The 16,944-nt window shown below is 40.6% G+C and overlaps 1 protein-coding gene across 1 annotated transcript in view; it reads left to right on the top strand.

Moving 5' to 3' along the window:
• The window catches only part of LOC117479597 (dedicator of cytokinesis protein 3-like), a 43,280-nt gene extending 29,696 nt beyond the window's left edge, over positions 1-13,584 (top strand). Inside the window, 31 exon segments of the mRNA XM_034126694.1 lie at positions 39-166; positions 377-523; positions 637-735; positions 834-928; positions 1,120-1,195; positions 1,324-1,424; positions 1,644-1,702; positions 1,809-1,957; positions 2,085-2,170; positions 2,283-2,309; positions 2,421-2,516; positions 2,611-2,671; positions 2,765-2,858; positions 3,687-3,835; positions 5,245-5,331; positions 5,582-5,686; positions 6,584-6,725; positions 7,174-7,340; positions 8,632-8,718; positions 8,881-9,060; positions 9,154-9,237; positions 9,864-9,980; positions 10,196-10,338; positions 10,424-10,562; positions 10,686-10,767; positions 10,961-11,073; positions 11,619-11,703; positions 11,795-11,917; positions 12,061-12,107; positions 12,109-12,144; positions 12,976-13,584. Coding sequence (XP_033982585.1) covers positions 39-166; positions 377-523; positions 637-735; positions 834-928; positions 1,120-1,195; positions 1,324-1,424; positions 1,644-1,702; positions 1,809-1,957; positions 2,085-2,170; positions 2,283-2,309; positions 2,421-2,516; positions 2,611-2,671; positions 2,765-2,858; positions 3,687-3,835; positions 5,245-5,331; positions 5,582-5,686; positions 6,584-6,725; positions 7,174-7,340; positions 8,632-8,718; positions 8,881-9,060; positions 9,154-9,237; positions 9,864-9,980; positions 10,196-10,338; positions 10,424-10,562; positions 10,686-10,767; positions 10,961-11,073; positions 11,619-11,703; positions 11,795-11,917; positions 12,061-12,107; positions 12,109-12,144; positions 12,976-13,584 — 3,713 coding nt within the window.
• Positions 13,585-16,944: the final 3,360 nt, after the last annotated feature.

The following is a 16,944-nucleotide window of genomic DNA, read 5'->3' as shown; positions in this document are numbered from 1 at the left end:
CAATCTCCCTCCTTTCTGTTATTCCTCTCTTGCCACAGAGTCTCGTAGTATTCTGCTGCCGGTGGTTCTGCATCACATCCACCTGCATCTGCGCCAGCAGAGGGAGCTGCTCATCTGTTCTGGGATCCTTGCTAGCATCTTTGCCATCATTAAGACTAGCTCAATGGTACTGAACAATTTACCATGCATATTCAGCATATAGGACTTAACATTAAATGTGATTCCAAAAAAGGTTTCATTTAATTAGAAAATGCAATATAAAATGCTAATTTACTTTAAAAGAAACAGATTAGATTATTTAAATGCACCTACAGCATGATAGCACACATACTAAAGCATTCCCATAAGGAACGTGTTGCATGTCTGTGTGTCTCAGGAGTCTTCTGTTCAGGAGGAAGTGGAGATGATGGTGGAGAGCCTTCTGGATGTGCTGCTGCAGACCCTGCTGTCCATCATGAGCAAGTCTCACTCTGTGGAGACGTCCAGAGGCCAGCGCTGCCCCCAGTGCACGGCGGAGATAACGGTGAGCTTCCACTCAAAGTGTCTCTTTGACGTGCAATTAAAACAGGTTGAATTTGAGTTAATATTTTGAGTGGATTAACCTTCAATGCCCATTTCTGTCACTTTTTTTGGCAGGGGGAGTATGTTTCCTGTCTTCTCTCTCTGCTGCAGACGATGTCAGAGCTCCACTTTCACCATCTACTCAACAACTTCCATAGCAAAGAGGAGTTAAAGGTAGGATATCTCCGGCTGCAAATGATCAAATCATTTTTGCTTCAGCCTGTTTATTGCATACTTTGACTGCAACACTTAACTAATACAATCCTTTCTAGGAGTTCCTGTTGAAGATCTTCTGCGTGTTCCGCAATCTGATGAAACTGAATATCTTTCCCCGAGACTGGAGCGTCATGAGGCTTCTGACTAGTCAGTGAGTCTGCTTTTCCATTTCTGTCATGCAGTCATTGTCCCAGAGACGGTAAGGGAATACAGCCAACCATTAGATCAGAGTCTCTTAAGATAATCCTGATCTGAAGGTGACGCTTGTGTTGCAATTTATTCATCTATTTTTGGCAGCTAGCTCGTTCTGTTAGCTGACAGTGTGTTGTTTGCTTTCTGCAGCATCATCGTAGTGACAACACAGTTCCTGTCTCCCGCGCTCCACAAGAACTTCTCTGAGGCTGACTTTGATTTCAAGGTGTGTCCGAGCAGCGGGGGGCAAGCATTTAGGAAACCCAGCACATAGACTGTGTGATGTATTGAATACATTCCTAACATTTTCAACATAGCATTTATTTACTTGTGTTTTTGTCTGTGGTTTGTTAGGTGTGGAACTCGTTTTTCAGCCTCACCGTGCTGTACATCAACCAGCCCAGTCTGCAGCTGGAGGCACTCGGCCCGGCAAAGAGAAAGAAAATCCTGGACAAGTAAGTGCCGTGTCAAATTTCACTTGTATATTGATTTTCTTTATTACTTACTTAAATATAACAAAAGACAAACTTTGTCCATGAATCATTTATCAGTTTCTCTTAAGAATTTCCTCAACAGTAAGAAACTTCCGGATATTAATTGTGTGGATTCTATCAAACACAGGTTTATTATTTATCTAACTGTTCATTCTTCAAGCACTACTCTTTTCTTTATAGGCATGGAGATATGAGAGTCATGATGGCTTATGAGCTCTTCAGCATGTGGCAGAAATTAGGTACGTCAGACAACCTGACTCTAAACACAAATACACAAAATACAGAAAGGTTTTAGGAAATGACCAACAAATATGACTCCAATCTATAATAATCTTTGTAATCCAGGTGACAACAAGCCCCACTTCATCCCAGGAATGATGGGTCCCTTCCTCGGCGTCACCTTGGTGCCTCAGACCGAAGTACGAAATATTATGATCCCAATTTTCCACGACATGATGGATTGGGAGCAGAGGAAAAACGGCAACTTCAAACAGGTCATTGTGATAGTGTTATGTAAAGATGGCAGATTGTGTGACGCAGCAGCTGTGATAAAGAAATGGACATCTTTTTGGCGTATAATATATACCAACATCTTTTTACTGAATGTATGTATGTGTGTAGGTGGAGGCAGAGCTGATGGATAAGCTGGACAGCATGGTGTCGGATGGGAAAGGCGATGATAACCACCGAGAGCTCTTCAGCCTTTTGTAAGCATCAAACCTGTGTTTAGTGAGCCTGTGGAGTGATACTCAGAGTGATGCTGCTCTCATGGTATTTCCTCTAACATACTCTCTGTGTTGTCTGCCTGTCACACTGCAGGACCATGCTGTTTGGGCCTTATCCAAGGTGAGCTGTAGTCCTCTCACAGCTAAGACGGAGAGACGTTGTCATTCATATCTATTTAGTCCCTGTGCTTGTCACCTTTTGTAAGAACATCTCACTGTGTTTTATGTGCAGCCTGCTGGAGAAGATAGAGCAGGAGACCTGGAGAGAGACGGGGATCTCATTTGTCACATCAGTCACAAGACTTGTGGAGCGATTACTGGATTACAGGTATGCAGAGATTACAGATTACTTTGCACATAATCAAACTGATGGTTTTTGTCATGGAATTACAGAGCAGTAAGATTTTGAAATATATTTTTAGGGACTGCATGAAAGGAGATGAGATGGAGAACAAGAAAATTGGCGGTTCCGTCAACCTCATGGTGAGTCATTCCCGGCAGAGTTTGAAGAACGCGTTTATGAATATATTCACACATGGAATTAGATTGTAACCATTATGTTTAATTCATCCCCAGAATTTTTACAAATCAGAGGTCAACAAGGAGGACATGTACATCCGTTACATCCACAAGCTGTGTGACCTGCATCTCCAAGCAGAGGACTTCACAGGTAAAGGAGAGGGTTTTACTTCTTGTGCTGTTTCCCCTCTCCCATTGATTTCAGATGCAGAATTGGTGTAGGAGAGAAACATGAACAAACATAATCATTGAGATCACAATCATGACAGAATTAGGTCTGGTACTGCCACTCACGATGTCAAAAATAAATCAGGGGAAGTTGTGACTCCATGTAATCTTGTAAATGTCTTAAGTGCTCTTGCTTGACTCACGTTATTGGCAGTGGTGGCTGTATTGTGTGCATGTTAAAGTAGCCAAATATGACTAATCAAGTACAACCTTATTCATCACTTAAGTAGAACAAACAACCGGCAGCTGGCAAGATGACTGAAACACATTTCATGTTCTGCAGAGTTGGCTGTGATTGCACATGTGTTTATTTTGTAAATCATTATCCCCTAAAAAAATGTTCTTCAAAAATGTGAATTCACACATAAATTCGACTAAGAAACTAGTTTGAAATCAAACGTAAACTGTATTTGTTGTCCAATTTTGGGTTTGAGCATTTTTCTGAATTTTAATTATAGGATGTACCAAAGCAACTGAGAAAATTGTAAACGCACTGAGAGCAGCTGATACGACTGTGCAGGTGCAACATTTTGCACTTCCTCCTTTTGCAAATATACCAACACAACCTTACTATGCTCTGAGCATTTTGTGTTTTTTGACATTTTGCCACATGTTCACGAGAACTGGAAAAATATATCAGTGTATCACTGTAGCTCGAGTCTGTAAACTATTCAACATGGTTAGTTTTACTAGATGGCCGTTATTACATTTTTTTTCTGATGACCTCTGACCTGTGCCTTGTCAACAACAGAGGCAGCGTTCACCCTGCTGCTGTACTGGGAGCTGCTGCAGTGGGAGGACCGGCCCCTGAGGGACTTCCTTCACTACCCCTGTCAGAGCGAGTGGCAACGCAAGGAGAACCTGAGTCGTAAAATCCTCCACTACTTCAACAAGGGCAAGGCAAGTGAATTTTTATAGGGTTATCTCTCACTCCTGCCTCTATGCACTGCGACTGAAGCTCAGAGGAAACTGTTTAAATGGAGGCGAGGCAAAGTTAGCTTTATATTGATGGAGCGGTGTTGTTAGGATTGTGCTGGACAAGTCCCAAAAAAGAGATAAGAGTTAGTACAACAAAACTGCATTTAATTTCAACACTTGAGTAAATGTATTTTCCAGAAAATGTTTTATACATGTAGCTTAAGCAACATCCTTTCTACCGTGAAGAGAGCAGAACCAAAACTGTGGATTATCGAAACAACATCATCTAATTTTCATTGCTTTGGCATATATCATAAAAAAGTATTCTGTGCTTAAGCAAACAGTGAATATGATATAATATAAATATCTATGAAGATTAGCCCACATAAGGGTCAGATATCGGCTCAAATGAGATTTGCTTCCTCGACTCACTCCTTCCTGGCTAGTATTCATCCACAAAATGAGATTAGTTGACTGGTGTCTGTGCTTCGGAGAGGACAATGCCCTCTGGACTGTGGGAGCAGCTGAGGAGGAAATAAAAGTGGCCTCCTTCAATAACTCTTTGTCCTATCTAGTTGTTATTGCTGCCCTCATAGAAAAAAACAAGTCACGGTTCTGTACCTGTGGGATTCATCTGCTGATGTAACAAATGTTCAAATCTGTCCAGGACAAATAGAGAGCTTAATGTTCTCAAGAACAACTTGAAGCTTGACAACGTAGGCAAATTAAAGTTTGAGTCTGTGATTCTGGAGAAGATTGTTGACATTTGAACTCAACACCTAAACAGATCCCCTCCTCCAGGCTCTCCCACTCTCCTGACACACAAAGGGAGGCAACCCCTTATACAAAAGACATAGAAAGATTTATCAGGAAACCAGAGAAGAAGCCGATCATTAAACCCATTATTATTATTATTATTATTATTATTATTATTATTATTATTATTATTATTATTATTATTATTATTATTATTATTATTATTATTATTATTATTATTATTATTATTATGTCATGTACTGTAAAATATAAAAGCATACATTTCCACTTTTCCAGTAACCATCTCAACACAACCTTGTATAATCCAGTAAAAAAATCCACATACAAGTTGCTCCTGTTTTTTTAAATTATTCGTAGAGGCTGGTCCTGACTTTATGTAAAAAATAAATGAATGATAGGATGTTAATGTAGATACAACTTCATTTAAATAAAGAAAGACTGACTTTAGATCGGCCTTTTTTATTTATCAAATACATTTTGAAGCTATTTTGAATTCCAAATCCAACATTGCTTCGGTAGACTCTCATTACGTTTTTTCTCTGCTTGCTTTCAAATGATAAGGCTCACATAAAGGATTTTCTTCATATTCATCTAATTTATCTCTGACTTTGCAGTGCTGGGAATATGGGATCTCTCTCTGCCGGGAGCTGGCTTTCCAGTACGAGACTTTATATGATTATCAGAGCCTCAGCTGGATACGGGTAAGTAAAGTCTCGCATGCTTCCTGTTATTATAAAACACACATCCTTTGTGATGCTGGAGGGTGAGACTTCCAGCTCCCTTTCTCACCGTCACCCTGTTATGCAGTGTGATGTGCGTACAGCGTCAAACACAATGTCCTAATTACCTGTGCACACCCACACTCATCAGCAAACACAGAGCCTACAGTAATGTGTGTGATTAAATCATTATTCATCATGACTCCTTTGCATGTTGATCATTCTGTGACAGAAAATGGAGGCAGCGTATTATGACAACATCATCGAGCAGCAGAGGATCGAGCCGGAGTTCTTCAGAATGGGCTTCTATGGCAGGAAGTTTCCTTTCTTCCTCAGGGTACGACTTACTAGATCTCATCTTGGCCTGTGCTGACACAGTTGTGATTCTGCTGATGCGCACGGCTACGTTTCTCCTTCATGCTTCAGCGGGAGAACAAGTCAGCTACAGAAGCAATAGAGAGAAAGCTGGGATAGAGTTGAAAATAAGTGGGTTATACCTCTACCAGCCGTTCTCTGCTATTGCTGTTATTAATCTCATTAAAGTATATTATAACTTTTTGTGTAAATATCAGGCTCTAGATAAATAATTACATTTTCTTAAAATATAAGAAAATGGGTCCATGACATTTCTAAGTATCTATTTCATTCACTTATTTTACCATTTAGAGTTTGTTTTAAGCAAAATAACAAACCCAAATGTCATATATTTCATTAAAGCAGCTATAATCTATATTTGTATAATAATCTTTAAAAAGACAATGAGAGGATGAGAACTGTTGCAGTAATGGACAAACAGACCTTTCACCAAAACCTGCAGCTCCACCTTACTTTACTGAGCTTTAAATCGAGTTTGATGACATTGTTTAGTTTCCAGCTAAACTTTGATGTGAACTCTCTCTTAAAGTGTTTTTCTCTGCTGCAGTAGGCTGTTTTTAGCAAGAAAACACATTTGAAAGCCATCTGTACACTAGCTTCTCAGGACTTAACAGCAGCAGACACAGTTGGTGACTAGCTGAAGCACATAATTAAACATTTAGCAGCTACATTTCCCTCAGGATTTGGAAGAGGGGTTAAAAGAGAGTGAATTTTGGACTTTTACTAAAGCATCTAGTACTTCTAGCTCTTCAGCAATAAAATCAGAGCACAAGTTGACTTATTATTTGTAATAAACTATAACCGTTGTGTACTAAAGTTATTCATTAGCATGTCATCGTTGATATTTCTCTTTGTGCAGAACAAGGAGTTTGTCTGTCGTGGTTATGACTATGAACGGCTCGAGGACTTCCAGCAAAGGATGCTGGGGGAATTTCCACAAGCCATTGCCATGCAGCATCCGAACCAACCAGACGACACCATCCTGCAGAGTGACGCTCAGTGTATCCTACACAGTTTACTGCGCTAAAGCCATCAGTTATCTGCATGTTTATCTAAACAACAACCTTTAATTCAATTATTTTAATTTCCTAATGTTATAAAAGCAAATCCTCGCATTTCAGAAAATGTACAACAGTGAAAAGCTAATATATTTTGCTTGATAAATAACTTTTAATCAATTAATCAATTATGAACATTGTTGGCAATTAATTTGAATTATATTTACTAATTGTTTTACCATTACAGCTTGCACTATGATTTGCTGATGTATGAATGATCTTCATGATGTTACAGAATAAATAGTATCACGGCATGTTGAGATTGATTTCAGACAGTGAAAGCAAACGACCTTTGTCAGCGTTTCTTTTGAGTATCCCTCCTGCTCTTCCTCCTCTGTGAATATGCATGTCTGTCTGTCTTTCTGTCATTTCCTTGACACTTGACTTCTAGACTTGCAGATCTATGCAGTGACTCCAGTGTCAGACATCTCTGATGTGCCTCAGCTGGAGCGTGTGCCCGAGAGGATCAAGAGCTTCTACCGCATAAACAATGTCAGCCGCTTCCACTATGACAGGCCTTTCCACAAGGGGCCCAAGGACCGCGAGAACGAGTTCAGGGTACGGTGAACCAGCAGTGCCCCGCTCAGTCCATTTCTGCCTCACTGTTCAGTGTTTCTCCAGGAAATGCTGAATTCAGATGAGATGCTGGTTAAAAACATGGAATGGGACAAAAACTCAAAGCCTTAGTTAGATTCATGCTGAGGTATTTTTGGCTGATATAGGACAAGTCAAGTCAGTTTTTGTTATATAGATCAATATCACTAATTTACCTCAAGGCGCTTTAAAATATGTGTATCATCATATGATGCCCTCCATCCTTCAGCCCCTAGATTCCTATTAAAACGGCCCCTAAAAACCTTTTATTTTGGAAAAATATGGAGCAAATTATCTTCCAGGACAAATATCCACACACTAGAAAAAGCCGGGTAAAATTATGGTAAGGACAATCTGGATGACAAAAAAATAGATATTTGAGCAATATTGATTTGGGAGGTCGTCAATAACTTCCAACAAACAACAGATATAACAAATAGACCCACCATGGAAACCTGGTGGAGGATAGACAAACCAAACAAGCAAACAAGAGGCCAAACTCAATAACACAATTCATACAGAAAGAAGCAAAACATGCACATAGAATCTGAATCAACTCTCTTAGATACAGCAATGTTGGTGAATCTCCCAAAGGACAAACAAAGGACAAAGAGAGGACAAAGACGAGAACATGGGGGTAAAGGGAGAGATAGTGATTCTGGGACAAGAAAGGAAGAGAGTGTCAGAGAGATGCCATGGTTTTCAGAAAGCTTGCAGTGTTTTCATCATTAGGACAAAGATATACTGCTCTTTATATTTACCTCTCCAGTTTCTCAGATTATTTCTCCGCAGGTGTATTAGTCATTAAAACACTGCAGAATGATGTAATGCGGCAAGAAGGAAATTTCCACGATTATGACGAAATAAGACAAAGACAGAAAGCTGCATTAGCATACAGGAAAAAGACAATCTAGTTAAATGATCACAATTATTGATGACTTACTGTATTTTCTGTTGATCAACGTATTTATTGAACATCAGCCCTTTTTGTTACGTTACTCCCTCCCCTTGTATCTAGTCCAAGTACAGCCAATAGGGCTTTAGAAAATTAAACCAGACATGATCTAATACCTTACTTTCCACTGACACAGTAACCTAATTTTGAAATCAAACCACACCAGGAGTTTTAACTTAGGATCCTCTAAAGCTTTCCCGACTGCTAACTCATATCGTGAACTTCCATTTGAAGTGTTAAAATGGTTTCCAGATGTGGTGGGATAGTAGACTGCATAACCGTTGTTCTCTGCTCTCACAGAGTCTCTGGATTGAGAGAACGACCCTGATCCTCTCCCGTCCTCTCCCCGGGATCTCCCGCTGGGCCGAGGTGGAAAGGAGAGAAGTGGTGAGCAGCTTAAACATTCACTCTCCATCACCTCATCGTGCACATGCTGAGGGATGTCACACAGTTTCTCTTAAGCTCTCTATGCTTCCCAGAGAGTATGTTAAATTAGAAGTTATATACACATACTTCCTCCCCTTATATCTTGTGTATATGTATTTGCAGATGGAGGTGAGCCCTCTGGAGAATGCCATTTATGTGGTGGAGAATAAAACCCAGGAGCTTCGGACTCTGATCAGCCAGTACCAACACAGACAGCATCATGGCAACATCAACCCGCTCAGCATGTGCCTAAATGGGGTCATAGATGCTGCTGTGAACGGAGGCATCGCCAGATATCAGGAGGTACACAAGAAGACAGAAATAATCGGGTTGACGTTTCAAATGTGTGAATTGTTTCAGCGTTGTGAGCGATCCTCATCTTCTCCTCTTCAACAGGCCTTCTTTGATAAGGACTACATCAGCAGTCACCCAGAAGATACAGAGAGGATCACTCATCTAAAGGATCTGATGCAGGAACAGGTAACAACAAATATGTTTTTATTTAGTCTTAGTTCTGTGTCAAATGTCCTTACTAGTTTTTATCAGATGTACTGTATATTATATCCAAGCTAATCCTGTTTTTATGTCAAGTTTAATTTGACTAAAACTCGCATTTTAGTCTTATCCTAATCAAAGAAAACTGAAACTATTTCATAGTCTTAGTCAATAAAAACTCCTGACATTTTAGTCTTTTTAAATCATCAGATTATATTTATATATATTATATAACATTTATTTGGTCTATTCGGCCAAATCAAAGCCCTGTTGCTGGTTTAGTACTGATATTGTCTACGAAACCACAGGAAACTATATTCGGGAAGAAATGAACAGTTCTTCACCTTTTTGTCAAAAAAAAAAAAAAATCTTTTAAAGATGTTTGTATTTTTTAAACTACGTTTTAGTCTTAGCATTATTGGTCTTTATTTGCATGTTGATATCATAAGTGTTTTATGACATCGTTGCTGTCTTGCCATCATGTTGTCAAAGTAGTAGTAGTAGTCAAAATGATACTGTAATCCAATTTTGTGTCAATGAAATGAACACTGCATAATGAAGATATGAACATCCCCCATAACTCTGTTTCTCCTCTGGTTTCCTGTCAACAGGTGCACATTCTGGGAGTGGGGCTGGCTGTTCACGAGAAGCTGGTGCATCCAGAGATGCGTCCTCTGCACAAAAAGCTGGTAGATCAGTTCCACATGATGAGGACAGGTTTACACCATGTGAGTAGTCCCACATCTGGCTCAGTTTTTTACACTAGTTTTGGTTTGAGCTGTGTTTTTAATTGTTATTCTTGCTAACAAATAGGTAAATAGCCATTTTGTATGGTCTGTTTCGATGCATCTGCGTTTGTATGAGATGAGTGTTATGAATATGCCTGTATGTTGTTATGCAAGTGTTTTAATGCTTGTGTTAGCAGTGTAAATATTCAGAGTAGTATATGGTTGGGTCCCAGCAGGGTGTGCCTGGCGTGGATCGGTTTGGAGCTGCAGGCTGCCCGGGGGTTAACTCTCCCAGAGGCATCCTCTCCTCCCACAGCCACATGAGCCCCGAGAGCGTCCGCCTCATACACAGACACAGGTCAGTCACACACACACATGGACACACAGACACATTTATAAAAACATGGAGATTACAGTGTTACAACATTGTCTCTGTCCTGCAGCCCTCTGAGCCTCCAGGGATCGATCCGTCACTCGTCCTCCTCTCTGTCCTCTCACACATCGAGTGAGGCAGGAGGAAACCTTGTGCTAATGAACGATGGCATGATGGGAGAGCACTCTGAGGATGCGTTACACATGCAGGTGAGGCTTGATGTAATACACACCCTCATAAAAGCAGTTGAAATGGTATGAGTTTGTGTTAACATGTTTCTACCACGAAAAATGTTTTACTTTTTGAACTTCTTTTCAATTCTTTTTTTGCAGCCAAGCCCCTCCTCCTCCAGCCTGAGCTCAATCCGCTCCAATTCTTCCCAGATTATTAACTCTGCCCCCTCGAGTGCCAGAGGTAAGTAAGAAAGTCACATTATAGATGATCCTTACTGTGTAATCTGTATATATTTAATTTCCCTATGGAGGTTTTCTTGCAGATGCTTGAGAATAAGGAATACAATATATGAAGAAGGTTACACAACACAAATTAACTGTATTTTTAGAATGAGGTTGCTGTGCTAAAATGTCCTCATCCTTTCTCCATCTAGGATCCCCATCCTTGCCCGATAAGGCCAAACACAACCGGGAGGTGATGATCCTGTTGCCGTCTCATCGTGAGAGGACCAGCAACATGTACTACAACATGGCAGAGAATGGACAGGTATGTACAGTGCAGTGTATCAATGTCCAAAACATACCAGGCGTTAAATGTGTTTGTAATTATTCAAATCAATGTGTTAAATGTTCTTATGAGTTTTAAAATCAAAACTTGTTCTACTTATACCAAATTGTAATCAGGGTTCAGATAGTTACTTTAATAATGCAGTTAGTAACCTGGTTTAAGTGTCACAATATTTAAGAAATGTAACTTAATCACTTTCTGTTACTTTTGGATGATCTCAATGCCAAATATGCAGAACAAGAGAAACAATTTCTAAAATGTCCACATTATGTTGTGTGTAAAACTTCCAGGGGCTCTTTTGGCACATTATATTAGCCAGACCAGTATAGGTTTTAAAAAAAAAAGCCATTTATAAATCATATTCTGTTCATTATGCCCATTTGAACTAAACTGATATTGATAATGCGATTAAGTCTTTTTTCCCTGTTTAACTGTAACAGACTTCACTTTTTTGTATCCCAATTACATAACACGTTTTCAGTGACTTCTCATCCCTGCTTATAATGATGAATTCTATGTTTCAGAACAACCACATGCAGCGGGCTTTACTTCAGCAAATTAGCCCCTGCAAGCCGTGTGCTGACCCTCACATGACTCTGCCAGAGAAAGGTGACAACACAATCAGGTTGAAATGTACTGTATCGTCTATATGAGACATAAATCACAGTGTTTGATGACATGTTCATGTTTTCCTCTCCAGTCTTTCCCAACACTCCCGGCAGCTGGAGTCTGGACGGGGAGAACAGGGAGCCAGTGTCCTACATGCCGACTTCTACTGGAGGGGTCATCATGCCGCCCGTGCCCCCCAGGTCCTTCCCCTCAGGTACATCTCCTTTAAATTAGCTTTTATGGGTTTTTGTGGGGTTAAGAGCTTTTGAGAGTTTCAAGGCTATTTAGGACCATTACATAAGACCTTTTAAGCATTGTATAAATTATGTATCTCCTCATATGAATTTCACTTTGCAGGACACTTTCTGATGCACTGTGATGCGTTTCACCATCAGAACAGCGACCCCCCCCCCTGCCCTGCCCATCCGTTCACTTCGGAAGGTACAGCCCACAGAGAAATATTCATAACATATCAGACGCAAAACAGCTTTGTAGCAACTTTTTGGCATTTCACTCTCCTCATCCTCCCTCTTCTTTTGAATGTCAATTTTAAATTATCATATTGACATTTTCAGTGTTTTGTCATGGTTACCCTGACTTCACAGAAAGTCCTATTTTCCAAGTTCTCAACACAACCACACACTGTCTTCACTTTCAGTCAATTTGTACACTATAGAAATGCCTGATGATAGAGTGCTGACACTAGGGTTGCAAAGGGGCGGAACATTTCCGGTACATTTCCGGAAAGTTTCCATGGGAAGTTAAGCTGGGAAATGTGTGGTCTCAATAGCCATGCAGTAAGCAGTGTGCTATGGCATGGATATTCAAGTGTACTTGAATGGCATCTGTTTGTTTTAGTCAAGATTATGCTAAAATATACTTTCCCCAACTATATTTAAGTTCCCTATGAAGAGCCAACCTTCAATTTTGAAAATTCCCAGTTTATTCCCGTTAATTTCTGTTAATTCCCATGGAAAGTTTCCATCTTTGAAAATTCCCGGAATTTTGCAACCCTAACTGACACATTTTTTTTAACTCTGGTTGTCAAGTTATAATTACAAAGGCATTGCTACATGTCTGAAATACGGACAGTTTCAGACTCAAGTAGTTGATGACTCTTGATCTTTTTGCAACTTGTTATCCTAACATTTCAGACAGTATGTGAAGGCAGCTTGAGTAGAAATTAAATTCAGGTTGTTGTTTCAAAACTTTTCCCTTGACTGTAAGTTGAAAAAAAAAGACACACAATTATTTGACTGTTTCTCTCGCCAGTCTCCTCTCCACCCGATCCCCGGCTCCCCCACCAGTCCTCAGTCAGCTCTGGGGGGTAGTAACTCCACTCTGTCAGGCAGCGCCAGCAGCGGGGTTTCCTCTCTGAGTGAGAGTAACTTTGGAGGCCAATATCCGGACCCCGGCCCTATCAGGAACGACGCCTTGGAGCCTCTTCCCAGTCACCTGTGGTCCCCCCCTGATGAGTACCTGGCCTCTCCCTACCTGCACATTCACTACGGCGGACCAGAGATTGAGTCCGTGGACCCTGTCCGCCCTTTCCACTACCGCAGCCCTTCATCACACCCGCACAACCACCAGCACCCTCACACTCACGCCCACCCGGGACTGGACAGCCACTCCCACGGGCCCCCGCCCCACCACCACGCTCCCACTCACGGCCCCCACCACATCCCTTACCGCAGGCCTCAGCCTCCAGCCGTGCCGCCGAAACCCTACCTGAGAGAGGGCTGCATCCCAGAGGAGGACCTGCCGCCTCAGCCCATCCCGCTGCCCCGCAGGATCTTCCACTCCCCGCACGGCCACCGTGAAGACCAGGGGAAACACCCCTGGGAGCAGTGCATCAGCGAGGAGCACGAGGAGGCCCAGTGATGACGAGGGTCCGCTATACTTCAGTTAGAGCTTTCTTCTTCCCTTCATTTGCACTGAGTTAAAGGCAGTTACAGGGAGATTCCTAAGTGAAGCGGTGATTTGTGTTCAGATGACACTTCTCGCTTTCATTTCAGTGCACATGAAGGAAAGAAAAGAGGGGATGAACCTCCACAAATCTACAGCACGAGGCTCTGTCACTGCTCCGTGTGGCCTCTTAGATATAATTAAAAGAAATGTATCTGTTAAACAAAAGACAGATTGACTTTGTTCAGAAATTGATATTGATTGTACAAAATTGTACAACTTGTCTGTGAGCATGTTTTTTCATTTGAGAATAATAAGACAACAGTTTTGTGAAAAATGACGACCATGATCATAACCAACATGATCCCAGGTGCAGTTTGAGCTCTGAACTCCCTTAATTTAGCTTTTTCATGGCATTTTCACAACACGAGGAAACACCCGAAGGTTATAATTCAAAGGGAAGGGACTTCTCCGCTTTAAATGCTTCATATATATGAATTCTTATTTTGATAATAAATACATATTACATTATAGTGTTTTCAAAGGCTTATGTCCATAATGTTTTTCGAAACACTGTTAAGTGCTCCTTAATAGTGTATCATATCAAATGGCGCACTCTGACACAGGTTGCTGTCAGGCTTTCATGAATCGCAAGTCTCTAAGACTGGCCCGGCATCTCAAGGGACACGAACTTCAGTCACTGACAATTTCCCATCCGTACCTTGGCGGACGGAAACCTCCGTGAATGTATTCAGACGAGATGTTCTATTTGTATTGCACAAGCTGCAATGCTGTTTTTGTTGAAGTGCTTTAAGTTCAGTCTATGTTGAAGAAGTCTCTATTTGTCTCTTTTGTGTGACAAAGATATCTGGAGAGGAAGGAGAGGGGAAACTGAGGACATTGACAGACAGGTTCCAAACTAGTCATGTTCCCCAGATGGAGAACTCTCCACATCTCAAGCTCCTGCTGGACTCTGTAAAGCATTCTCTCCCTCCATCGTTACCCTTCTCTGTGTGGTTGTCAGACCATGTTACAAAGCAGTGAGGGCTGAACCTGGACAGCAGCAGTGGTCCTGCGTTGCGTCTGATGACACTGTCTAGACCCCCGCCCACTGAGCTGCCAGACAAGGAGCCCACTCAGACAGCGTTGGAATCGCCTACCTGCCTTAAGTGCACTCAAATGCAGTTTGACCTCTCATCTGGACTGTGAGAAGCTCATTTAGCGACAGTCCTTCTCCTTTTCATTCGGTTCTCTATACGCTCCCTGAAGGAAAAAAAAAGATATCTACCTAGTGATGTTTTGTATGGTTTCGTCCCGCTTTGGTTTCAGGTTGTTGTTTGGTTTGTAGCGCTAATAATTCTTATTCTGCCTGCAGCTCTTTCTCAATCACCTTCTGTTGTGTGAAAACTAATGATGTGTTTCAGAAGAACGCTGAAGCCCTGACAGAAAAGAGAGATTTACTTTTTGTGGAGCAGAGAACAGCGCTGTTTATCACGATATAGTGGGTTGGAAGGATATAGCTAATATTTTAACAATTACTTGTTTTCCTGGTTGTTGCTTTTTTTGCAGGTGGATGCTTTGTGTTACTGTACATCAAGTTGTCAGCTGACTAGACAACATCTATTTTTGTATGTGAGATCATCAGTTGTGTGAACATATTTCAGAAACCGTACCACAACAGAATGCCCAGGTACTGCATCAGCTGCTGTACTTTGTATGGAGATGAACCTGAGGTTAGATATATACAATATGTGAGTATCTCTTGTGAGCCTGATGGCACTGAGGATAACTGGTGACTGAAGTGATACTCAAAATATAGGTACAATAGAATTTTTCAATGTAAATTCTGTTATTGTACATACAGCAGTATTGTGAAATATTTTTGAGAATTATTGCAGACGCCCAAAAAAGGTTTATCGTTGTTTGTGTATATACATGTAATCCAGAGATCAGTGTAATTGATAAATATCTATAATCAGTGTTTGAAAAAGGACAAATCCATTAGACTGTGGCTGTCTCCACCGTTCTTGACTTTGAGTCTTCTCATATAAATACTTTATACACTTTTCAATGTGCTTTCCTGTACATATGGTGTTAGCATGATCAAACAGTGTTTGGTTGTAAAAGTGGTTTTCCTACTCCCATAAACTGCTGTGGTATGGAATTCATTAACGATGCCAAACATTAAAGACAATCTTTTATCAGCTCTAACTTTTCCTCCTTACCTTTGCTGTGCTGTGATTGTTGGAGCAGTATGTCAAGTGGACAGTAGGGGGCACTGTGTGTATGAAAACATGAAGCAGACAGCAAAGTATGGATGCTGCTTGCTCTGTTTTGTGTTTGCGTGTGTGTTTGTTTCAGTCGGTGGTTATAAGTATTAACATACTTTATTTAAAGCACTTTACTGGATATAATAATAATAATAATAATAATAATAATAACAATAATAATGAATCGAATGAGACTGTGAAACGGATCATTGGTATTAATTAATAATAATGACCTGATTCTGCAGCTTTCTTCTGCTTCTCAGAGATGTATAGGTAATTTCAGATCATTGTTCAGCTGTCCAGCACAAAACTTTACTTTGGTTAACTCTCACTGCTCTCATTGGGTCGTTTCCTGCTGCAGCACGACGCTGATTCAGGCAAAAAGCTCTAAACATATTTCTCTCTCAGGAGACCAAAAAGATAAAGAGGGTGAATAACTGGACTAACATTCACCAGGTGGCTATTAAAACAAAAAGGTATACAAATAAATATGTATGTGTTTTAACGCATTAATAGTATTATTATTAATGCATTAACATGTAAGCAGCTCTTCCTGGCTAGCTAAAAATAAAAAGTAACTGGAGCAGTGAAATCATTGTTTACTAAAAAGTAACTAGATTAAATCTAAATTAATATAGCCGTAGGAAATGTAGTGTAAAGAGGCCAAAAATGAAACATCTTAATTGTAGAGAAGTGAACTACTTACTATTTTTGCTGCATTTCACCACTGTTGTGCTTAAAGTGTGTGTGAGAGAGAGAGAGAGTAACAACATCTCACACAACCCTTGGGTCCACCACAGAAGAAGAACAATGTTTAAAAAAAGAGAGAACTTGACAGCTCAGGGCCCTACCCCCCCCCCCCAAGCACAAGCCTCAGACTGTCACTAACGTCGTACTTTGATATTTAAATACAGCATTTCCTTTAATGTGATATATGATAATGCAGCGTTAGTTTAGGGGGATGTTTTATATAAATAAATAAATGTGGTCTATATAACAAATGTGAGGTTATCAGATCTTCCAGCAAATATCCTGATCATGGATCTGCTTCACTGTCTGTTGACAC

This window comes from Trematomus bernacchii, unplaced genomic scaffold, assembly GCF_902827165.1.
Source record: "Trematomus bernacchii unplaced genomic scaffold, fTreBer1.1, whole genome shotgun sequence".
In the NCBI taxonomy this organism is placed as follows: Eukaryota; Metazoa; Chordata; class Actinopteri; order Perciformes; family Nototheniidae; genus Trematomus; species Trematomus bernacchii.
This window is presented reverse-complemented; position numbering and strand designations above follow the sequence as displayed.